The sequence below is a fragment of the Nanorana parkeri genome, unplaced genomic scaffold, assembly GCF_000935625.1.
Source record: "Nanorana parkeri isolate BGI_ZX_2015 unplaced genomic scaffold, ASM93562v1 scaffold25, whole genome shotgun sequence".
Lineage (NCBI taxonomy): Eukaryota > Metazoa > Chordata > Amphibia > Anura > Dicroglossidae > Nanorana > Nanorana parkeri.
Window position 1 is genome coordinate 1,420,137 of NW_017306293.1, and position 25,613 is coordinate 1,445,749.

Below are 25,613 nucleotides of genomic sequence, written 5' to 3' on the forward strand. Positions count from 1 at the left end.
TTTTTCCATTAGCAGTAGTATGGAACTAACAAAACTGTCTTCCTGTGTGTGGAACTAAATAGTATCAAGGTACATGGCTGTTATAGTATTGCTTACTTCAGTAGAAAAAAAAATTAAGGTATTCGCTTGAAACAGATTTGGGCAGAAAGTAAAGCCGTATGTGTTGCATAAAGCCTTTGCCTGTAAAGTCTCGGAGCCTTGTACAGTTTCTGGATGTATCTACAATCAACTGCAACAGACAATAGAGAAGTGTTGCTTGGATGTTGTAGGGACACTTAGTGGTCCATATCAGCATTACTAAAATTTACATATTTAAAATTCAAACTTTTAGGTGCATTATATTCATTCTACTATGACTAGAACGCAAATATGGGCAATTCATACTGGCCCCATGATGAAAAAAGGGTAAACAGGTCACCTTTAGTGAAAACCGCTCCTCTAGACAAGCAACAGATCCAGAAATAAGAGTAGTTTAAAGAAACAAATCAGATGCTCAGAAACCATTAAAAAAAAAAAAAACTTTAGCTACATTTCTAACCAAGAGCTCTCCCCCAGTTATTGCTTTCTGCTACTAGATGCCACCAGTCTTCTGAGCTGACCAGCATCATTCACAGCTCTTACAGTATTCCTTGGCTGAGCACCATTCAGTCCAAATGGCCCACTGCCACCAGAGAAGGAAGGACTTGGTCCTGCCCCTTGACCTTGCATTATGGTCATTTTTAATGCGAGGGGGCATCACTGGCCAGAAAAAAAAAAAAAGATTTTGCACACGTCTTTAGGTGTCTATTTTTCTCTGGATCTACTGCTGAATTTGAAAAGCATATTGTAAACTCCCTACAATTTGGATTATGGAAAGTTGCATGTGAAACTGAGCAGTAGATCAGAGATACAGGCAGCTGGGACTTTTTTCATACCTTTTCCAATGTTCTGAGCCTTAAGTTTGGTAAAAGAGGCCATATATCTCCTTAAGTGAGCAAAAGGGAGGGTTCAGAGATGGAAAGGGTGGCTCAACTTAAATTGACACTAGTCCGGAGTTAAATCTTAAAAATGCATTCAAGTATAATCTCCCATTTAGTTTACTAATTTGTATTGAGATTGTAGTCCATCACGGGAGCAAGCTTGGAGTGGTGGCTACGTTACAATACACACGGAACAAAAGGAAGGACAGTGTCAGCTCAGATGATTGGAGGATCTACAACCAAGTGATACACAAATAAAGATACATTTCTTTATATTAGTTCAGGTACTTGAATGCATTTGTAAGATTGTCACTTTAAACTTCGGAAACATAACTTCAGCTGATTACCTTCTCTACCTTTATGGATAGATTTCACATGCTTTTTTCACTTAAAGTAACCTCGGCTTATGAATTTTTAACCATTTTCTCAATATGGCTTGCCCTAACTTTGACAAGATCACTTAAGGCCCCGTTCACACTTGACCGTTTTGTAGCGCGTCCTACGCTCGACGAACGCGCTACAAAACGGTCAAAAAAATAAATAGCGTAGTCAATGCCCTCGTTCCCACCTAGGCGTATTTCCGCCCGTCCCTAACGCCCTACAAAACGGCCCACGCCTGAAAAGGTCGCGGGACTACTTTGGGCCGTCTTGTAGGGCGTTTTCCATTGGGATACAGCCAAGTAGCCTTTGGAGTCGTGCGACTTTTTTACCGCGAATCGCGGTAAAAAAAACCGCGCCACAGACGCGCATATTACAATACGCCTAGGTGTGAATGGGGCCTAAAAGGCCAAACTCAAAGTTCATAAAGAAGTGTATAGTATAAATTACACTCGCCTTCCTGTCTTCAATTCTCCACTCAAAATTCCCAATTCTAGCTACTTGCCCCATTCAAATTCTTACATGCAGGAGCTGTTCTGTCAGACTTCTCCAGACCTGATTCTACTGACGAGAGATTGAGGAAAAGGCTAGCAACAATGACTGCATAGGCAAACTGAATTTTAGCACCTAATAGTGTTGTTTCGTCTAAATAGGTGTCTCTTTATATACAGCTTGTGTGACATGAAGCAGATGACCTCTCTTGACCTTTCTCAATAAAGAATACTTATTCTCTCTATAAGTACCATGTACGATTAGTCAGAATCCAGGTTGTTCTGATTATTCTGTTTATAGGGGGCACTGTATTTAAAGATTAGAACTCTATAGAATAAAGTTGTATATGCTTTCATGGTTTTTGAAAAGTGGAATGCTACAGGTATCCTAAAAAGGTGCCCATAGGCCTATCGATTATCATTCGGAAATCATTCCCCCCCCCCACTGTACACCGGGCCCAGTTTCCTCGATTGGTTAGGCTGGAAAACCTTTTTCGAATCGCACGAAAATCGATGGATTAGTGGCGTTTTCGTCCGAAAAAAATTGCAACATGAACACTGCACATGCGCAAATGAAAATCTGTTCTGTCGATCGATGAAATTCAGTGAGTTAGTATTGCTAACGATTTATCGAAATGACAGTCTGTGCGTGATGGGGTTACTTGAGCGGGAAACGGAACGATGGTTCAATGATGGCACAAATTTTTTTTTTTTAAATCTGATGATAATCAATAGGTGTATGGCCAGCTTAACATATATCAAATATTAACATTCAGAAAGCTCTCCGATTGGGAAAAGTTTTGTACAGAGTCGCAAATCTGCACCAGTGTCTGAATACAAAATTTGCATTGCATTGACCAAAAGTGCAAATAAGACCAGTCTGTGCAAACCCAGTACAAGATTCCATATTCTTTGAAACTGGTGAAGGGTTCAATGGAACAGAAACAGTGGTTTAGGCAAAGAAAAAAGGGAATTCCGAAGCACAATAAGAAACTGCTTACCACAAACAGCACCTGCAATTTCAAATCAATAGTGTTCTCAAAATTTATGTCAACTCAAATATTTCAAAATGCTTTCATATAGGAACATAGGTTTTGCTCCTAAAACAGTACCATACATCCTAAAGTAATCATTTTCCAGACATTGAACACATCGATTGTCACTAAATAAGATTATTTAGGCAAATTTTCACTAAAATTAAAAACAAGTAACTGGCATGTAGTCATACACAATAAAGTACAGTAAGAGAAGATGAGGGACACAAACCAATAACTTACTTTCAGCAGTTATGTGATGTGCCCTATTGCTTACAGAGGAGCAGGGTATGGCTCAAGTGTACATTTAGGGATGGAAGGACTTCCAGCTCATTTTACTGTTGTTATCCCACCATGGGATATTAACACATTGCTTCATCAAATAAGAATAAAACAAAACACTGATTTTGTTACATAGGCTCCAGGGAAGACACCCCTTCCCCATCAGTCACTGCTCCATGGCTTATATCTTTGCTGTGCATCCAGTAACTATGCATTTTGCTTCATATGTCTATACCAGCCGTGTGGTATCTTCCTTGTTAGTCTAAAAGGAATTCCAAGAAGTATTTGTGCATAAGAAACCCTTCATTGTCTGACCCCCTTACATTCATTAAATCGTCCTGGTTCGCACAATTAAAAAGGAGGTTACAGGAGCCCTCCTGTGGTCAGAATGCCTTTTAGTCCATCATGGCCTCCAACATCTCCAGGAAAAGCTTGTGCATAGGGACGGTCCCCTCCTCCCGAAGGGCATGGAAGTGCTGAAGGACACGGCCTGCCGTCTGGCGCAGTAAGGGGAGTGTGAGAAGCAGTTTTCCATCACGACAGGGTTCCTCGGGGTGACGGCTTGCCTCATACTCACTAAGTGCCTCTTGTAGGGCATCTCGAAGACGCAGAACAGCTTCTGGATCCTCAATGTGTACAGAGTCTGTGGAGATAATAAGCATGAGGTCATCAGCGGCTTGTGAGCCGCTGATGACAGCTATTAATTTAAAGGGGACAGTCTGCTGAACAGTTCTACTATAAGCTGATGGTCGCTAAAGCGACCATCAGCTTATAGTAGAACTGTAAATGCCAGGTCCGTACGACGTACTGAGCTGGCCAGCTGGAAGCACTTTTGTAGCTCCGTACGACGTACGTCCTTGGCAGCGAAAGGGTTAAGTAATGCACATATAAGCATACATCAAAAAGGAACCTCATTTTCATGTGTACGATTTACTTATTTTCATTAAACTCCAGACACCTTGATATTTTGTTGTTGCTTTGCCTGAAAAGATTGGCCCAGATTGATGACTTGACCTTTCTGGACTGCTGTAAAACAATGCAGCCTGGTCACCTTCCTGCCCGCAGCCTGTGACTGGATAGTGGAGTCACAAAAGCAACACAGTGATGTGTCTTTTGTTATGGAGAAATTTGGAAGAATCCACCTAGGGATGTGCCAAGGCCCTAGGGGAGGGGGCTTTCAAAAGATACTGGACGCTCTCTTGTTTAAGTATAAAATTACAATTCATTTATTATTACATGATTTTTAGACAATAGTTAAAATTTCATCCAATAAAACATAATTACTCCATATATAATTCACGTGATTGCATTGACATCATATTTGTTTGCACAGCATGATTGAATAATTCAAAGTTCATCCCTGTTGATTCATTTAAGAAGATAGCGCCGACATGTTTCGCCGTATGGGCTTTTTCAAGGGGACAGGGATTATGTGTCCTAAATGGAGCGCAAGACATATGTATTAAATTAGGGACTGCATGCCTGTGCTAGGCAGACACACATAGAAATGAACAAATTTGTATATAATTTTCAAAAACTTTGTGCATATCAATGCCGGATGATACGTCAAAGGTGATTGGGTATATTCACCGGAGAAATGGAAAGGCAAAATCAGACATGAGAGCCACGTCAGGAGAGCAATGTGTAATCAGCAAAGGCTCATAGATCGGCCCCAGCTGATTAGTTGCACAGTATGCAGCTGGAGATACCCAAAAAAGAAGCTGGATAGTGGAGTCACAAAAGCAACATAGTGATGTGTCTTTTGTCTGCTCACTACTTCTGTCAGAATGTTCCTTGCAAATTCATATGCACTGCAGAGCACCTGACTGGCTCCTAGTACTGCCATAAGGCCTGGTTCACACCTGGGCGTTTTGTAGCGCGTTCGAACGCTCTGCAAAACGCTCAAACACCGAAATCCCATTATTTCCTATGGGTATGGTTCACACCTGGCCGTATTTCAGGCCTTATGAACGCGCTACAAAAACGCCCTACGCCCAAAGTACAGGAGCTTCTTTGGGGCGTTTTTGTCGCGCATTTCCATTGTGATACAGCCAAGTAGCCCTCGGAAACGCGCGTTTGTCGCGTGTTTTTTTACAGCGAATCCCTGTAAAAACGTGCGACATACGCGCATATTCGATACGCCTAGGTGTGAACCCAGCCTAATGCTCCCTTCCCTGTTCCAGTCTGAGCATTGCTGGACAGAAGATTCTAGATGTCCAATAACAATTTCCCAATCTAAGCTCTGTACAGAGGATTACAAAAGCCTAATACCAATTTAAAATTCTGCACTTGCACTAGTTCTGTTCCAAATAATTTTTTTTGTAATGAACACAATATTGCATTGTTTTTTTATAATATTTGCCTGGAGCTCAGCTGTAATAGGCACTCCTTTTCTAAAGTGCTTGTCATATTTAGTGATCCTAAACACACATAGGATGCTCTGTGTCAACATTCCACTGAAAACCCTGTCCCAGTCTTATCAATCCCATAAGAGAAGTCAGAAGAAATGGTTTCTGTCCATTCCTCCTCTTCATTAGAGGAAAACTGCAGTGGCAGAATTATGGGGGCTGCAGACCTCCTTCTGAAAAGAACAGCGACAGAATTATGGGAGCTGCAGACCTCCTTCTGAAAAGAACAGCTGAAAATAATTTGATTTTAAAAAAATGGCAATGGTTTTTGAAGTAGGGTGCTTTGGCAAGCACTGTCATTCCGTTATTGTAGGGTAGTGGTTTCAGTGCAATGCACTGATGTCAAATAAGCTTGAAACAGCTGTACAGAGATTGGAATAAATGGCTATATTTAACAGCAGGTATGGAGGAGAGCATGTGACAGCATTGGTGCTTGGCCCTCAGGCCTGCGTAAGCTCTGAGGAGGTGCAGATCTTACACAAGGCCTCCTTTCTTCCTTTACCTTGCTCCCTGTGGCTTGAATTGGGGAGGGGGGGGGGGGGCATTTGAAGGAAAGTGGGACATTTTAGTGAACCTGCTGATCTTCCATGGATGGGCAGAGCAAAGAAAAGTTCACTTTAAAGTAGCCATGTCCATAGGCTCTATGCTTGTTGTATCTTGTTTCAATGAGCATCACCACGAAGACATATGTTACTGTTAGACCGTCACTAAACGAGAACAGCAAATTTGCCCATAGACACTGCAGTGTGGTCAGATAGGCTGACCTGATACAAATGCCTAGGCATTGTGCCCTCCAGTAACAGTTTGTGCTTTGGTTTATGGAAACGGGCAGAAGTGTGCTACAGCCACCACCAGCACCAGCTCATAAGGGGGACAAAAGTTTCTAACCTGTCCAATTGCCATACAGAAGTCTTGGCTGGTGGCTACGTCATCTGTCTCCTACTTGTGGATTAAATATAACTAAATCCGTCAGGTAGCTGCCAATGAGGATTTGTTTCTGAAGGTGCATGCTTTCACCTTGCTTTGTTTATAGGTAAATCTCTAAACCAGACTAGCATATGCAAAGTATAGCAGGCGTCCTGACACCTTATATGCATGTGTTTTTTTTCACATCATGAAGAAATGATCGGGATGACAACCTTTGAAGGAAAGCAAGTTCCTTTTGAAGGGACAACCACTGGGCAGTAATGTTAGCTTTAACAATAATCTGCCTACTTACTCTGGATCAACTGTGTAAAGTATGTAAATCAAAAATGTTTTTTTCACTACATCTGGCATCATGCATTACTGTATATAATTTTCTTACACAAATAATGTTCTGTGAATCTAATGCAAAGTTTCTTATGGGGGGGATTCTGCTTGTGACAGCACTGATACCCCTAAAACAATGCCTCACAACTGTCAGCCTGAAATAAGAATTGCTGTTATGGACGGGATCTCCACGTAAGAAACTTTGCAATAGATTCACAAAAATGACTGTATACAGTGAAGCACGATGCCATACATAACCAAAAAGTAGCTTTTGGGTTTACACACACTAAAAACTACTGAATCAAATAGGCAACATGACTGCCAGGCAACTAGCATTTCCCAAACAGCTTCCAGTTCAGAGCGAGTCAATTTGTTATAGTTTTAATCTATGGAAGCAAAGTGATTTATGTGTTCTGTATATTGCCATGCTCTTTTCACATGGAGGGAATTGGTTAATATTTTAAAAAAGAACTAAAGCCAAACCTTTTTTTGACTTTAGTCCTCTTTTGGGTCAAAAGATACATTTACAAATTTACTTTTGTAAGGCCTGGTTCACACCTGGGCGTTTTGTAGCACGTCCCTACGCTCTGCAAAACACTCAAACACCGAAATCCCATTATTTCCTATGGGTATGGTTCACACCTGGGCGTATTACAGGCCGTATGAACGCGCTACAAAACGCCCCAAGAAGTACAGGAGCTTCTTTGGGGCGTACTTGCCGCGCGTATCCAAGTAGCCCTCGGAAACGCACGTTTGTCGCATGTTTTTTTTTACCGCGAACCGCGGTAAAAAAGCACGGTGCTGAGCCGCACTGCAGCTGGGAAAGATTGCAACAATAGCGTTTACATGATCGCTGAGCTCTCGATATATATAGAGCCAGCGTGCGACAGCTGTAGTGTCGCATGCCGGCTCTAAGTATTTTAATTCCCAATAGTTCACCTTTAATAAAGATGGCTGTATCCTTACTTAAAAAAGGTGGCATGCAAGCTATGTATGTGACTTACCAGAGTTTGTAAGTGTGAGGGCCTTCAACATAACATATTCCTCTCTTTCCACACGCAACGCACGATACTTGCGCACCAAATGCAGAACACAGGAACAGAGGTCTGAGAGACGGGCAGAGCGAGACGATTCCTCATCTAGAACAAAATCCTCTGCAAATACAACTTCATCTTCATAAGGGAGGGAACGGAAAACCACCCCAAGGAGGAGAACCTCCATCCAGACACTTTGTAAGAGACTCATCTGATCTGATAGTGACAATGAGGAAAAACCTGTGAAGGGACAATATTCCAGTCATGAACCTTTACCCACACAGTGGCTGTAAGGGTAGAAACATTTATATCTGGGCACGATTATTTCTCCACAAGTCTCAAACAGCAAGACTGACATTTATTCCGTCATGCAACGCTGTACTGAAATTTTATACCATTTTTGGGGGACAGTAGGAGCTTTCTTTTGGTGGTATTTAAGCACCACTGCGGGTTTTATTTTTTACTATAATTAGAAAAAATTACTGAAATTTTTTTTTTTACATTATGTTAGGAAACATTTATTATTACCCATTTTTTTGGTAAAATATAAAAGACAAGGTCACGTCGGGTAAATAGACACCAAACATGTTAAGCTTTAAAATTGCGTGCACACGCGAAATCACAGAAAACCACCGCAACCAAAATTGGCCATAGGCGACGCTTTAAAAGCTTTTACCGCTCATCAGTGTTATCAGTGATTGATGGCCCTACATAGAATGCGGAAGTGATGTAACACTTCCGCATTCTTGCAGCGGAGAGGGGACCGAAGGGAGCTCGTGTACCGATCTCCCTCTGATCCCCTGTGACACAGGCCCCATGCTCATCCCGGGTTCGCACCGGGCACAGCGGAGCCTGGGACCAGCAGTACAACGACAAGGGGGGGGCGGGATCGTGGAGGGGGTGGACACCGATCCTTGTCACATACAAGCGATCCGCCAGCTCTAAAGCCGGCGGATCGCTTATATGTTAACAGGCATCGCTGACTGTTTTTAAATATCGGGCATTTCCCGATCGCACGCGCGAGGGGGCTTGTCTGAGCGGACGGCTAAAGACGCCCGCTCAGATCAAGAGAGCTAGTAGTAGTTAAAGATCCAGGCAATTTGCTTTTGATTTGGATAGAATGGGGAAGGGATAGGACTTTTGTCTGTATCCTTGAAGAGGATATTATTAATATTTAATACTGTCTATCAGGGTTATCCATAAAAGGGTGAAGAGTTTGGAGAAGGCAGGGGAAGTGAACAATCTACACCAACATAGATGATTTGGAATAATTCTCCAATTCAGCTCACTTTCCAGTACAGCTATGTTGTCCTAGATTGTTCACTTCTCCTGCCTTCTCCAAACTCTTCCCCCTTTTGTGAATAACCCTGTTAGTCTCCATAGAGGAAATTTCCCTACTCTTCTTGTTCTGTCACCTGAGCTGGAGGTGAGGGGAAATTTCCCTCAGGAGGAACCCCTGTGTCCCCATTGGGGGGAGAATTTTCTATCACTTCCTGTTTTGTCTGACAGCCCCCACAATCGGGTACATGCATAACAATAAAAAGTTTTAACCTTTCCCGTTTCTCTTAAATAGAAAAATGTTTTGGCTGGCTAAAGGGCTAAAGTGCTTTAAAAGCCAAACGTTTTACTTTTTTTGTTTTCAGATTGAGGACAGGTTGTAACATCTGTCGCTGTATAATGGTCCTGGTTACCACCGTCTCTTGTACACAACATGATGGAAAGTTACAAATCCAACATTTTTTAAAGCTGTCACAGGAACAATGAAGACACCTATTCTGAAGGCAGCTTTCTAAGAAGGAAAATCCTCTGTCTTTGGAAAGATCTCCTCTAACTTCCCATTTTGTCTCTGGGACAGGAAGGGAAGGCAAATATCCCCGAGAGGACACAGATAGTAAAGACTCCTGTTGGGGTTTCTTCTGTTATCAACTACTCTAAATCTTACAAAAAAAGTTTAAGAATAGTAGCTGAATTCTTCGTTTCTCTGGATGCTCTGAATATCTTCTCCTACATTTTGCATAAAGATTGGAGCTTTACAATTTGTAAGAGGGCACAAATGTAAATGCCTTTTGTAACCCCGAGTACGATGAAACTTTGCCTTAGTAAATGTTACTGCAAATCAAACATGCGGAAGACCAAAACCTATTCTGAACTAATTCAGGATTTAGGTGTACAAAACCAGTTGCCAATCACCAATACAAAACCCCTGGCTGTAACCATGGTCCCAGAATCTGGTTTGGACTGCCACACTGCTCTCTTTTAGGAAGTGCATTATACCTGGCAAAACTGACACAAGGCCTCAGAATGATGGTAAAACAATTCTTGTTGTCTTAGCTATAAAAAGGATGAGCTCTACAGGTCAAAGAGGACAAATCAAAATCAAACAGGCAGTCTGCGATACTAGCCTGAGATGGCCACCTATCAATTTGACCTGCATTTAACAATCAGTACTTGCTTACCCGGGATGTTCTTGGCCCAGCTGATGATGATGACAATCTCTCGGTCTGCGAGGTCACATAAAGTGCTCATAGATTTCAGGTAGCCATCAGGAAGTGCTGGGTCTGGCATAGCAAACAGCTTATCTGGCTCTGCCACCAAGAGGTGCGACACTACAGTGTTGACTGGAGCTATAGATAAGACGATATAAAGGAAGTGACTGAAAAGAAATCAGTTTATTGTAAATCTTTTTATATAAAACAGTTTCAGTTCTAACTTCACTTTAAATAGTCTTTGGCCAGGCTATACGCATTCAAGTATTTACATATTCATATCAAGTAGTAAATAAGCTTATAAACAAGCCCATACTGACCTCTGTAGTAGCTGACACTATGGAGCAATTTATCCTCAAAGGTTCTTAGCAGTAGCACTCAAGTGCTTCAAATCATTCTCTTAGCAGCTCAGCCCACCCTGCTTCCTCATCCAGACAGTGACTTAGCCTTCCAATCTCCAATGTAAACACGCAGCAGGAGCTCTGGCACTGGAGCAGGGTGAGCTTAGCGGACTGAAGCTGGCAATATACAGAACGAATTTTAGCATTTTGTCTGATTCAGCAGGAAATGGCTATCTGTGGGTGGGCCAACCGGAACCACCCGCCCCAACAAAAGTTGACAGTTTAATCGACTTCTGTCTAAGGAGCCGGATGGAAAACGGCTGGCTGTCACAATGCAATAGTCCAAATGGAGATCCCTCCACCCACGGACTTGTAGTTCCACAACAGCTGGAGGGCCGGAGTTGCCCACCCTTGCCCTAAACTCAGCCTGTACCATTTAACCTAACACCAAATGGGAGTCCTTAACATTTAACTCCCTTCCCCACCCCCAAAACTGAACTGAATTCTTAATATAACTTACTTATCCTTCACAGAGATCCTGTTGTGATAACAAACTGCTACAACACGACATGATAAAGTTGAGAAACACTGACAAATATTATAACAGAAGAGAAGTTGGCATGTATTGCTAACCTGAAATAATACCAAAAGTAAGGCTGCAGCGTTTATGTGAAGGACCAAACATATTACAACAAAGAACATACTGACATACAAACCTGGTTATTTATTAAACATTTCACTAGTGTCCACATTAGGGAACATTCATTTCAAGCAGCAAGTCACACTTCTATAAAAGATATGATCTAACCTTGTTTTTTGACTCCTGTTGAACTTTGGTGGGACTGTCCCCCGGGGGTATACTGCAGAATTTCTCCTTCTGGTCGCCTCTTGTATTTCTGCCGGCCACCTCTGACGCGGTCTAATCGCACACCTGCAGATCAATACCAAGAGTTTTCTTTCTTTAATATCGCTAAAATGATAACAATTGTAAACAATGGTAAACAATCCTAACATTCAACAGTCCTGACACTGTTGCTGTCTACCTAAGCAGAACTCACGGTCTTTTCACCAACGTTTGAGTATTTCACGCACTTCTGCAGCATTCGCCACCATATACAATAAATGTTTTATATTATGGAGAAATCAGAGAGAGTAGCTTCCCTGCATAGCAGCTTCATAGCAGCTTTGCGGTATCAACAAATTCAAGCCCAAAGAATAGCAACTTTTACTTTTATTTCTGGTTTAATATTATCCAAGTCAATGGGGTAAGCACATTTTGCAAACAGGCGCTGCTTCCTGCTGATCTTTTTTTTTTTTGCTTTAGCCCGTGGAGCGTGCTTGAAAATGAATCCCGTGAACAAAAAAAGTGAATCGTGAAATCACAACACACAAAAAAAACGTGCACAAGTATGCTTTGGTCCTTTCTAATGAAAGGGCCGCCATTTTCCTGATCCCCCGGGGAAGAACGACTCAGGTCCACCAACCCGAAGGCCGGCTGACCCCGTTCCTCTGGGACCTGCCGAAACAGGTCCACCGAGTACTAGGTTGGGGGCTCCCCCGAAGGGAGACCCACAGGTGGGAGGAGGCAGAGGGGCCCATGTGTAGGTCACAGAACCTCCTCCCAAACTTCAGGAATAGGCTCTAAGGTACCTGCACCCTCCGTCATCTGTGAGAGTCAAAGTGCCAAATCGTGCATAAATAATGCTGACAGGCCTTAGGGGCCGGAGTGCAAAAATATTGCCCCAGGAATAACCAAAAGGCCTGTCCAAAAAGGCGCAGTGCAGAAAAAAAGCAAGTAGGTGCCGTGACCAAGTGCACAGTGAATCACTTGTGGGGTCCCACACCCTAGTGATTTTCTGGCACCCCTGGGGGCACAGCACCATGGGCCTCTGCCGCTCCCTAGCCAGACAAATGCAGCCCCATCCCTACCAGAAAGCATTAGTGCCGGCGAATTTCCTGCCTACAACTGGTGACAAGCCAGGCATAACCGGACCAGAATCAACCCAGGAGGAAAGGAAACCCCTCCAGCACCACCCATCAGGGATTACTAAGCATCTCTCTGTGCCAGTGGATCGATGCCTTTCTCCCCCGAAAACTGATAAGAACAGATACTACACATGATCTTAGCCAAAAGACAGAGAAACGATGCTGATATCCTTTTTTAATAAAATCTTTCTAGTTCAAAACAAGAGAATCTCAGCAGTCTCTAACGATGTTGAACACCCACAATGTACCTGGTAAAAAAAAGAGACCATGCGCTCATTTCCTATACTGTAAGCAAAATGATGGTGTTTAGGGCATTGGGCCCCCGTACCTGCAACATGTGACCTGGAAAATGGTGCAGGTGCTTCTTTCGGTGTGACATAATGCATTTTTTTTTTGCCCCTTAGACCTCAATGGAAGTGTAGGAAATACATGAAAGAGTCGTATGTAATATGGATTTTTTTTTTCCTTTCAGGGCATGACAACAAACCTCCCACCCCCTAGCAACGCTTAGTTTTTGTTTTTTTAACCTTCGCAGGCCAAAACAAAAATGTATAACACATGAAAGCACATTAAAATGCATGAAAAACATGCAACATAAATGTGCTAAAAAATGCACAAGAGTGAACAGAACCTAACCTCTTAACAAAATATGATCAGTAATGGTTCTTTATTTAGAAAAGTGCGACTCTGAATATGAAGCAGGGACCATGTATAGAGTCATCTCTGATGTCAGATGAAGAGTGCACAATGCAGTGAGTACTTTTCACCACTTGGTGGCGCAGTATTGCCCCATATGGTACTTTGTGTGGGCCTGATGTATTCCGTATTGATCTCTGTGGAGAGCATCCGTAACACAGCAGCTTGTGGTGGAGATAGGTATCGTCTAACAAGTACAAGATCTTTTTCTGATGTTGGAAACCTATAAAACATCTGTGATCACACCAGAAACAGATCCTGGCATTCAGTTCTCAAGTGAGAAACAAAATCAGATTGTTCATTTCTCCTGCCTTCTCCAAACTCTTCACCCTTTTGTGAATAACCCTGTAAATAGTATGTCTCATGGGCAGGGCCCTCCTAACCATCTTATCTTGAATTGTTTTGCAACTGTAATATTTCGTTATATTATAAAAGCACTGATGGAGCTATATAAATCCTGTATAATAATAATGCGTGACACTTTGGTGATGTCAAGGGCCACAGCAGAGGCCCCTACACCATATAAAAAAGGTGACAACCACTTGCCTAAGGCCTTCTACATACAGACTTCTCCTTGCATAAGAGCAGTGTGTGCAGCAAGCTTTCACCAAGCTTCAAGCAACATTTTAGAAGCCTTTATACATTCAGCTACAGTTTGATGAGGTTCAACCCAGATCATAATGGAAATGCTGACTGTCACTTAAACAACAGATAGCAGGCTTCAGTAAACTGTGACGCAACTTTAAACTTGCTTACAGTCTGCGGAAATTTGCTTACAGTTGGTTTAACTTTTGCTGCCTGAGCCATTTTTGCTGGGTTTTTTTTTCCCCCACACACATGTTGTAATCCACATTTTGAGAATTACTTAAACCCCCCAGAATTATATATTTCCTGAAAACACAGACCCTGTAGAACAAAATGTTGGCAGCTGTAAATCTTTAGGTCGCATTATATTAGTGTAACTCTTTATTAAACCCAAAATGTAATTAAAATTACACTGAAGTTCATTTTAGTGCACAAAAACACAAATAAATAGATATCCAACACGCCAAGATTAAAAGTTGCATGTGCCCATTAAATGGTACCCCAAAATGTCCATAGGCGGCGCTTTCAAATAGGGATGTCCCGATACCAAGCATTTTCACAAGTACTTGTGAAAATGCCCCGAATCTTAAGGCCGATACCGGCCCTTTAAATTTTCAACTCGCAGCGGCCATCTGAGTTCCCACGGTTGTGGGGACCTGCATGTAGCTGTCCATGACAGTGCCTGTCCAGTTGTATATCTCCTCCTCCTTCCCAGCGCAGGCACAGCCATGGACAGCCCCAAAACACAGCACAGTACAGCCCTGGACATCGGCACACTCCACAGCATAGGAACTGCCCGCAGAGATCCACATGTCGTCCGGGTGAGAATGGTGTGGGGACATGGACACGCATTCTGGTGTGGCAGCATGTATTAATTTCTGGTGACATCTTTATTTAGCTCTGGTAAGAAGCTGCCCTAAAATCATCAGTTTGTGTTGTTTTAGAAAAAATTTCACATGTCCCTTTAAGAAAAAGTATCTGTAATTGCTATCGGCAAGTACCTGATCTTACAAAAGTGGCATCGGGACATTTCTACTTTTTGTTAGAACTTTATTGAAATGTCACAAAAGACATTTCATTCAGTTCTATTCGCTGCAGCGGCATTGCAATGTGGTGGTTTGTGTTGCAACACACTGCACTTTTCAGTTCACACTGCCCTTGCTGAAAACAAGGCTTTTTGCTTAGTCTATGCGTTAGGACTGTGCTGGGCAAGGCTGCCATCAGAATACCACTGGATCTGGTGGGAATCAGATGCAAGGTCTTCATATAACTCTACTGCATTACACAACTTGACCCATTTATAAATGATAAAAGGCATAGAAGGCATCTTTCTGTGAAGCCAAAGCCAACTGGAAAAAGATAAAAGTACACTCACCTTCTTTAAGCATGCCAACACGAAGGCACTTGGTAAAACGACAAGCCTGGCATGCCTTCCGCCTTCGCTTAGTAATTTCACACTCATTAGTGGCTGGACAGCTGTATTCAATATTCCCTATAAACAAGACATATTAACGAAACATTAGTATATCCCCAACTAAATGGGTCTGACACTCCAACACCATGTGGACTAGAGAATGCACACAAATGACTTTGGGTCACACTCTAAACCCGGCGTAGCCCCCGCCATGGACCGCCCCCTGCTTAAGTTTCACCCAATACATGCTTGATCAAAGAGCCCCTATACCCTCTGTCATTAGCTCATACTGGGTGAACTGTTACAGAAGGGTGGTGTTCCTAGGTAGGGGGCTGTGTGCTATGTCCAGGGTTTAACTCAGTTAGAACTCATCTGAAGTCATCAGTGTGCAACTTCCTGCTTTCATACTGACTTCAAAGAGTGTGGTTGGACTCTCTTTGGCCAGCACCCAGAATTTCAGAGGTAGGAGACATTCACACAGGCTTGGAGCGGTGACATCTCTGTACAAGTCTACAGTGCAGGCTAGCTCAGTTTTGGGAAGTCTTTTAAACCAGAGTTAGTGATTTTCAGTTGTAAAGAACCTCGAAACAGGTAACAGAAAAAGAAAAACACACATTGTATTAATAGAAATACATTTCTTTTTTAGTAGGGAATGGTAAGAAACCCCCGGTCTGTTTTTTATTTCTGTCTGTGTCCTGTTGCTTGAGCATCTCCTTTATCTATGGTTTCCTGTACCGGAGACACAGCAGGAAGTGAGAGGAAATCCTTTAAATACAGTTGTTGCTGAACTTACTATTACTTTCTGTCCTGTTGACAATGGTCACTTAAACAATCTCGTGGCTATGGACTTTGCTACTTGTTCGTGATGGGTATAAATGATACTTTTAGGGCTGCAACTAAGGATTATTTTCATAAATCGATTAGTTGGCCGATTGCAATCACACTGCACTGGAACGCACGCCATTGCTGTACTGTACGTTCCCGTGTGGGTGATTGAACTGTGGGCGGGAGGCATATTTGGGGTGGCATCTCCCACAGCAAAATGTCAGGCCAAAACAACAACAAAAAAATGACTTTTTTTCTATCTTTTTTAGTTTCTTTTTTGGGGGTGGAAGGTGGCTTTATTTCTTTTTTTTACCATTTTTTTTTTTATTTTATTTTAATTTTTTTTTACTGTCCGGGGCTTTGGGGGAATATCAGAGGTCTAAACAGACCCCTGATATTTCCATTTAAATACACTCTTATTTTGCAGTCCCAGCACTCAATGTACAGGAAGCACTCAGTACAGAGGTTTCCTGCTCAGTCATAAATTGAGGAGATTGTGGACACAGTATGCTTTTACTATCATGAATGAACAGGAAGTGACGTAGAGCACTATAACTAGGTCCTTAGTTACTTACAAACATTGTAGTGATCACTGCTATGTTTGAATATTACAGGGAATGATCGGCAAATATTTGCCGATTGTCCCACAGCTCTCCTCCCTGCACCACCCACTCCTGCCTTGGCCCTGTCACTGCTCTCTCCCACTGGGCGCCGGCATGTGGATTGGCTCTGTGCCCCCTCCAATTTCCTGCTGCCTCTTCCAATGCAGGCGGGGAGCAACGGGGACACAGAACGCAGCGGGCTCCCAGCAGGAAGGAGAGAGCTGCAGGGCGGATGTGGCCACAGTGGGGGGTTAAGGGGTGGTTTGGGGAGGCTCTTCTCATCGCTAGGCACCGGCTGCAGGGGTCAGTGTCCCCGCCGATCCCTGCTGGGTGCAGCAGGGATCAGAAGGGCACAGAGACAATGAAACACCAGCTTCCAGCACGGAGGAGAAAACTAGGGGATCCAGACCGAATAATTGACAATGAGAATCGTTGACAACTATTCTCATTATAAATTAGTTGGTTTTAACCCTAGATACTTTAAAATCAGAGGAGAGTCTGTCTCTATATCTTACACTGTCTTGATAGATGAAGCTCATGAGCATCTACTTTATCCATGGGCTCCTCTGCCAACCTCACACTCATTCCCTTTTGGGGCCTACTTCCAACCAGTTGAAGCACAACACTGGAATTTGACTTTAATTTTATTTAGACAACCCAAAGTCTCACCTTGTATTGTACGTTTGAAGAAAGCTTTGCAAGCTTCACATGAAGCCACGCCATAGTGGTATCCTGAGGCAACATCACCACACACAAGACAAAGCCTCTTGGGAATTGAATTTAAAACATATTTGCCCCTCCCAGGAGTGTCTTCCTGTTCATCGTCTCCACCTCTGCAACAACGAGGGCCCTGCGCATCAGGTCCATGTCCGCTGCTGTCACTGGAACCGCTAGGACTTCTACGGCCAATGCTCTCTGGGGTCCCTGGCTCTGCTTTAATACACAGGTCGGGACGTCTGTCACGAGAAGACATGATATACAGGAGTTCTAAAAAAAAAAAGAAGAAGAAAGTTAATGTCATGAAAATCAGAGATGATATACTGAATTTATGGTGGCACTTAGTAACCACTACTACACAAATAAATAAAACCTCTAGATAGTCAACCCCTTTTTACTGCCCTTTATTGCTGTTCAGCTGTGAATGCAAAGCCCTGGTACTGGGCGTATCTATAAGCGAGCAGAAGAGATAAAGATCTGCACTGCCCATATAAACTAGTTAGCGTTCAGCCTTCCTTCCTCCAGTCCAGGTTGAAGAGCAAAAATCCAACTACTTGCATTGGGCAGCACACATTTTTTTCCCTTTCTATTCTTATGCACACATACATGCAGAGCCTGTAAATACAATTAGGAACAACAGGGCAGTGCCTAGAAGTAGAAAAAGGCAAATAAGCCTTTTCCCTGCGGTTATCAGCCACACATTTGTGAAGCATAATTGGTAGAAATACAGCTATCTCATATAAAACTATTTAACCTTTTGACCACAGAATGGGATGTATGGAAAATTATCAAAAATTCCTGTAGATTGTGATAAATCAGAGATAGGCTACAGCGGTGCTAGAGTGTATATTCCTTTATGGAAATGCCGTCCCAATGGAAGAGGGAAATACAACTGTCCAAGAGCCTAAATATTCCTGATATGAAGATAAAAGGAGCCTTTGTCTATCTATACCCTAGATTGGACCTATACCCTTACCCAGATGGTATCCTGAAGCCTTACTAATCTAAAGCAGAGTATACACAGACTGAATTTTGGCTGATTCTGCATGTATTCGGTCCATGGGTGGCCCTATCTGCTCGTCAAAATGTGATCATTATAACTCCTCTTGCCGGAAAATTATCGGCCGTACAGTGCTTACAGCTTGTACATTTGATAGCGGTGGGCACTGCTGTCAGAATACAATGTACACAGTGAGAGATTTGTTCATTCACGATGTTAGTGCAGATGGAGGAACCTGACATTTTTCGTTCAGCTTTGTGGGCTGTGTACCCAGCTTCGTGGGATGCATAAAAAAAAACAGGATGTTGTGACAAGTCTCAATCTTTCCCTTTAGCAGAGATGAAGGTGCACAGGCCTTCTATTGCTCTTTTATGATATATTGCTGTATACTTTAAAACACAGCTTTATATTTTAAGTATAGGTCCACTGAGGAGATAATGCTTGGCTTGGCATGGCACACTTGACAAATGAAGTTTATCATGAAATCATAAAACAGGGGCAAGTCATTGACATGGAAACAGAACAGCACGGGAGGCAAGTTTGAGACACAAGGGAACGAAGATAGTGACCTTTGCACTGTTTAAGCCTATACGGTTTAGTTAGACTGGTTTAGCAATAACCTCAGGGTATAAAGGACAACACAGTAGCACAGTTGTAGCAACATAACAAACGTTTATGGCTTATACAAGAAGAACCAAAAAGCATCAGAGCCACTTTACCTGTTCTTATTGTATAAGGAAAGAACAGAGGACAGGAAACTGTAAGAAGAGAATAGGAGATTGTATGTTTATTGCAGACAGACAGTCTCAAATGAAACTTCCCCCCTACTGAACAACTTATGGAAAATACTGTACACACACAATATAAATAAGGTGGGTTTTATTTCTTTGCACTCATGGTTCTGTTGTATCTGGGAAAATGGGGTGGACATAGTTCTGTTTCATATTTGGTGGTTGGGGAGAGTATGGACAACATTGATATGTTTTTCCTGCATCTTTGGGTGAAAGCGGTTGACATACTTCTGCTGTATCTTTGGAAGTGTGTGTGGGGATGGACATGGTTCTGTTGTACCTTTGCGGGCAGGGTTGTGGTGGACATGGTTCTGTTGTACCTTTGCGGGCAGGGTTGTGGTGGACATGGTTCTGTTGTACCTTTGCGGGCAGGGTTGTGGTGGACATGGTTCTGTTGTACCTTTGCGGGCAGGGTTGTGGTGGACATGGTTCTGTTGTACCTTTGCGGGCAGGGTTGTGGTGGACATGGTTCTGTTATACCTTTGCGGGCAGGGTTGTGGTGGACATGGTTCTATTGTACCTTTGTGGGCAGGGTTGTGGTGGACATGGTTCTGTTGTATCTTTGGGTGGAAGTGGTGGACATTGTGTTGTATCTTTTAGGGGGGAACTGGTAAAGATGGTTCTATTGTATCTTTGGGTGGAAGGCAAGACACAAGGTCAGTATAGGAACAGCAAAGAGGTGATGGACAGGAAACTAGTGTAGAAAGTTGTTGACTGGTCAATTTAACCTTTGACCTGTCCCCTCCCCCAGACACACTCTAATTACTCAGTTCACTGAGCACAGTTCCTCAGTGGAGGTTGTACAGTTTATATTACGGGCAATTACAGTCCCACTCTTAATCTTAAATCATGAATCACATCAAAGTATACAGCATGGCAGACACTCACAAGGAGATGCACATGAAGGCAGGCAAACAATGCGGGTCTTTTAGGTGTGGGCCAAGTCACTGAGAGGTGGAGAGTGACACAGTGCGCTTACAACATTGATATCTCCTGTAGAGAAAAATATGAAAATACGAATACAAATGGTACACACAGTATTACTCCAAGACACACAATTTGCTAAGAACAACTATTAGCCCTCAATCAATTCACACCGGAGCGATTTGTTGTGCGCTTCCTGATGTGTGACAAAGCTCAACGTGACACCTTAGTGTTATGCTGCCATTTGTCACTCAAAAACAAAACAATGAGCTTCTATTTTTCCCCACAGACCTCAATGACAGTGCCTGAAAATGCACGGCACCAGTGTTTTAGTGCGTTTTGCATGTTTTAGTGCGTTTCGCTCCTAACGACCAGTCACCCTCTTCTACCAACCTCAGTCTTGTGAACAAAAGAATGGAGGATTCGGGAGTGTCCAGTCCAGTGTGGAGACTGTCATCAGCCTGGGCCACAAGAACCTCTATGACCCCAGTGAAGCCCATTACAAGAATGACGGCAAGTGGCAGAGGGCCTGGGAAGAAATTGCGTGTGAAAGATCCGGGAGCTCACATAGCGTAAAACACAACACCTCACTGAAAAAAGAAGGCAGATACAAGGATTACCATGACATATGATGTCACATGTGATACTGCTTTCCACCGGTCAAAAGAAAAACGCCTGGAACTTGAGAACATGTAAAAAAAATGCTTCAAAAAGATGCATTTGTACAGGGAAAAAAAAACGCACAAAAAAGTTGTGAAATCAACAAAAAACCTTCAAGTGTGAAGGGGGTCTTTACCTTGACCGACAAGTGTAACAATTTGTAATATAAGTAAATTCTAACTTCATATCCAAGGTTGCCTTGGGGTCACCACACGTTACAATCTGACCATACAATAAACTTTAGATTTGCCAAAACTATGCAATATGAGGACCTACCGGTCTATCTAGTGAGGCAGACCCTTGCACAATATAGTAGTTGGTTAACCTAAAGGAGTTTGTACAATCAGATTGTTTGGTCATCTTAAGATCAGAAGACCATCTTCACAATTTTATAAAAATCGTAATATTCTGGAATACTAAAAAGGAACAAAACGGATATTTTTAATGAACGTTTCCAGAGAGTGGTGGTGTTAATCTGTATGCAAACCACAACTGGTTAGGTATGGATCCAATAGATTTCTTATCTCATAGCCTTGCAGGGAACACTAAGCCCTGTGCATCCCAAATCTTGATGACCTTGGATCAAAGTCACCACCGTTTTTTTTCCAGGAGAAAAGCGTGAGGTCTCTACATCTAAAATACAACACAGGACACAACATTACACATGAATTAATACACAAACACACACAGATACATTGTAAACCTACAGACACCACACAAGTTCTAGATTGTGATGAGCAGGAAGCTGATCTGTAGTTCTCTTATTCTTTGCAATGATTCATATTAGAACTTTATGCCTCTTCTATGAGGTCCACCCATTATATGACTGCCCTAGAAGGTGCATGTCAACAATCCAGTGACAGTATACGGCACCGAGCACCACCAAGGGATTGTGTACATAAAATGACATATTTCAGGTAGTGTGCCATGGTGATCATCAGCTGACTGCATGTCAATGTATAAAAATAGCACCAACAACAGTTTCGCGGGGTCAATACAGCGATCGGCACACACAAAGTTCATTCTCTCTACAGTATAATACCAAAAAAACTGTTTGCGGCTCCTTCCCAACACAATGCCCCCCGCTGCCGCCCCAACTCACGTCAAGGTCCTGCTGTCATTCCGCCGATCGCCTCCGAGGGGCCCGAGTCACCCGCACTGATCGTGTATAGGGAATCGTGCACGAGCGTTGTTTCTAAGCGCCGATCTGCACACACACACAGGAGGACCAGGCACAGGAAGGAGCCGGGTTATTCAGCGGCTGCCATGTCTTGTGCCGGGCGAGCTGTAGTGTCAGTTGCGATGGAAGCCCCGGCGGCTGTAGGACACGGCAGAGGACACAGCGCACTCACACACACTCACACCGTGTCACACACTCACACACAGACACACTTCCTACCCTGGCTCCTCCCCCTCCTCTGACAAGCAGGGAAGGGGCGGGGCCCGGAGCACCGCAGGCTTAGCAAGCACATTGCATAGAAGCCCAAACTCTGAGCGCTGTGATGGAGCGGCTGGAGTACAATGCTTAAATATGCCATGAGCTCCATTATCGCTGTCAGTTGCACTCAGCAATGGCTGTATAGATATAGAATATTACACCCGGTGAAATCAGACATGACAGTGTGAGGGGTCATTGCTGGGTATAAAGCGCGCCCCTCGGCGTCTTCCTCACGCTGGTCATTTTATTATAGGGAGGGATACAACGCAGAGCGTGTAATAAAGGCGAGAGCCCTTCCCGCACTCCATACGAAACGTCCTTGTGTGTCACCTTCAGCCACTTTGTCGGGAATTGTCACCTCTGGCGACATTAACTCCTCCTGTGCCGGTGACAAGTTGGTCGCTGACGTCGCCGGTGACCTTGGCCAGTTTCTCCAGCTGATCCGCTATGTCTGTCAGGCAAATATTCGGGTTATGTGCGGCAGACAGCGCTCCAGCCAGAGAAGTCCTGTGTCCTTCATATGACCTCTAGGAGAAGAGCCCTCCCCAATGGAAACATGTCTCTGCACTAAATGAGCAAGTTCAGACCCAGGGAGAAGCTCCTATGTGAGGGCTCAGAACAGCTCAGACTCGCCCCTCTTCATTACACTTCGATGTATGGCACTATTTTACCTGAAACTTGTGTGGAGCAGATTATCACACGGTGACATGGGAGAGCTGAACCAGCAAGTTTTCCTACTTGACAGAACAGACTAGTTGGAGTTTGAGAGAACTGGGTTAGTCAGGAGCTGCCAGGTCTCAGCACATTCCACTGAGAGAATAATGTCAATATTTCACCCAAAATATGGGGTCAGGTCAATGGAGGAATCAGTCAGACTAATGCCATCTCCTGGGGGCAGGAGGCCCTGTACAAACCAACGACAGCTGCCACTGCCAGCCGCTGTTTGCAAGAAATCGCACTGACCGCAATAACCTGCAGACGATGGCGCCTGGCAGAGCCGTAGCTAGCTCCTTTTGCGCCCGAGGCAAGAACAGAAAATTGTGCCGCCGCAACAGACTTTTGCGGTATGTGACATCATGCACCCGCCTCCAGGATAGCATGCGCACAATGCGCTGGTGGCCAAATCCAAAAAAGCATAAAAATTTGTTCCGTTTGACGATACGAATGAAAAGATTTTGAGTTTACGTTCATTTAGTCGGAAATTTTTTTTAGTCTTTGCACATGTCTAGTAATATGTGTGCATAAGAGTGTGTGTGTGTAGTGTTTTAAAATTTTTTAAATGTATTTTTTATTATTATTTTTTTTTTCACTGTTGGGGGGCTTCGGGAAAATATATTATGGGTCTAAACAGATCACTGACATTTCCCTTTTGAAAACAGAAAAAGAGATTGAGGACACAGAGTCCTCTGCCCATACAGGTGGGGGAGAGCAGCAGGGATCTGAGGAGAAGCTGTAGCCAGTGCCGCTCCTCTTCTCCCTGCCGAGCCGTGGCTGTGTTGGCAATGGCGCCCTGTGCTCGTCATGGCAACAGGGGCAAGGGGTGGCGCAGGCAGGCCGGCCCTGGCTGCGCTCCCTCTCAGCTGAACCCGAGGTGAGTGCCTCACTCGCCCCATGGTAGCTACAGCCCTGGCGCCTGGGTGCAAACAGTATGCACCCAGTCATACTGTCATACTGCGGTCATCCGAAGGTAATCCTGTGCTGCGTTTTACTGCAAGCGCACTGGACAACACCGTAGCACATCATGCTGCTGTGCAGAGACTTTTAAATGGAGTGTACATTTTGTAAACTGCCAATAAAGTTATTTAAAAATGTAAACAGTGCCCTGTGCGTAATCACACAAGGTACTGCTACCAAGCAGCGGACACCAGCCGCACGCTAAAATGCACGCTAGTGTGCGGCTAGTGTGAAAGGGCCCTAAAGTTGATCTAGCCCAGCCTTTCTGGCTTCCTCAGGGAGCCTTCTGGCTTCCTCAGGGGTGTCTCCAAATTTTCCAGCTCGCTCTCCCATGCTGCCACAGCTGCGGCTCCTATTGTGGTAGGATTCTGATGTGAAGGGTGGACTGAGGACTCTGTTGTGAAGGGGGAACTCTGACATAAAAGGGGTTCCTGATTTAAGGGGGGTACTTTGATGTAAAGGGGAACTAGCGGTGTATTTAGGTTTCGTGCTGCCCTAGGCAAGACAAATTTCGGCAGAACGCCCCCCCCCCTCTGAATTTGTCCCACCCATGCCTGTTCAAGACATTTTGCATAACCTGTCATGTTGCTGGATGCAGCTTCTGACAGGTTGCGCTATTAGGCCTCATGGGAGGATGCTGCCATACTCTGCCCTACGCTCACCCACCATGCACGTCCGTGCGGGTGTCCGTACTCGGACACCGACAGTGTGTCCGACAGTGTGTCCGTTCTCGGATTCATCCTGTCGGTGTCCGAGCACGGAAACCCGCATGGATGTGCAGTTCGGGTGTGCATACGGCCGCATCCTCCCATAGAGAAGAACAGGCTGCTGCGTACAATCACACGCAACACCTGTCCTTCCCGGGAACGGCCCGTTACGACCGTGCATGCCGCATGGATCTGTATGGGCCGACACCTAGCCGTGTGAATGAGGCCTTAGCGTTGCAGGGAAGCAAGGGTCTGAGGTGGGCTGTAAAGGATCTCTGGTTGGCTCTGCAGGGTCTTAGGCAGAAACTGCCAAAGGCCCCGCACATTCCACCATAGACCTTGCACAGCACTCCTGAGTCCCTGAAAACCCCACCAGAGACCCCTCCAGAGCCCATCATAGACCCTGCACAGAGACTCTCAAGTGGGCTGTGCAGGATCTATTATGGGCTGTACAAGGTCCCTTTCCCTGCACACATGCTGCTCCTCTTACCTGCAGCTACCCAGCCTGCTTCCAGGATATGCCACTTCTTCCTGCATCTTCGTCCGGCCGCCGAAGCTTCTTCCTCCAGCCACCAGCAGCCTCCCCAGCCGGGCTGCCTCTCTCACGGTCCCATCAGCAGTCTTCCCTGCTCCGTATCTAGACCCGGCGGCACAACTGCTTCCTGGACTCCAGTGGCCGCGTCTCCCTCGGCCCCAGCCACTCCTCCTCTGTCACCCAGCAGCTCGCGGCCAGTCCCTACTAGAAGCCACCTGAGTAGGCAGCACAGGCTGCCCGATTTTGTCCACCCGTCGCCGGCTTTCCTCTTTGCAGGGGCTCGAGAAATGCCGCCCCCCTGCAAAGTGCCGCTCCAGGCAAACGCCTTGTTTGCCTCGCGGCAAATATGCCCCTGGGGGGAACCCTTACTTTTTCGTGTGGGGTTGCCCCTTTAA

General features: G+C 44.3%; 1 protein-coding gene across 2 annotated transcripts; it reads right to left on the reverse strand.

Annotated features, from left to right (window-relative positions):
• Positions 1 to 2,606: 2,606 nt before the first annotated feature.
• On the reverse strand, positions 2,607 to 22,088 carry ESRRA (estrogen related receptor alpha). 2 transcript variants are annotated; one of them, XM_018565635.1, is made up of 8 exons: positions 21,967 to 22,088; positions 20,169 to 20,273; positions 17,442 to 17,759; positions 15,307 to 15,423; positions 11,473 to 11,595; positions 10,294 to 10,461; positions 7,808 to 8,077; positions 2,607 to 3,787 (listed from the first exon to the last, which is right to left on the reverse strand). In XM_018565635.1, the coding sequence occupies exons 3-8, from the start codon at positions 17,743 to 17,745 to the stop codon at positions 3,540 to 3,542; spliced, it is 1,230 nt and encodes a 409-aa protein (XP_018421137.1). In that variant the 5' UTR covers positions 17,746 to 17,759; positions 20,169 to 20,273; positions 21,967 to 22,088; the 3' UTR covers positions 2,607 to 3,539. The 2 variants fall into 2 exon arrangements, with proteins under 2 accessions (XP_018421137.1, XP_018421146.1); XM_018565644.1 differs by lacking the exon at positions 20,169 to 20,273.
• Positions 22,089 to 25,613: the final 3,525 nt, after the last annotated feature.

Excerpts from the sequence above, each read along its gene's own strand:
- ESRRA (XM_018565644.1), bottom strand. The coding sequence starts at position 17,745 with ATGTCTTCTCGTGACAGACGTCCCGACCTGTGTATTAAAGCAGAGCCA. Across the intron at positions 15,424-17,441 it reads CTTCAAACGTACAATACAAG|GGAATATTGAATACAGCTGT; the intron begins GTGAGACTTTGG and ends TCTTGTTTATAG. Across the intron at positions 11,596-15,306 it reads TGTTGGCATGCTTAAAGAAG|GTGTGCGATTAGACCGCGTC; the intron begins GTGAGTGTACTT and ends ATTGATCTGCAG.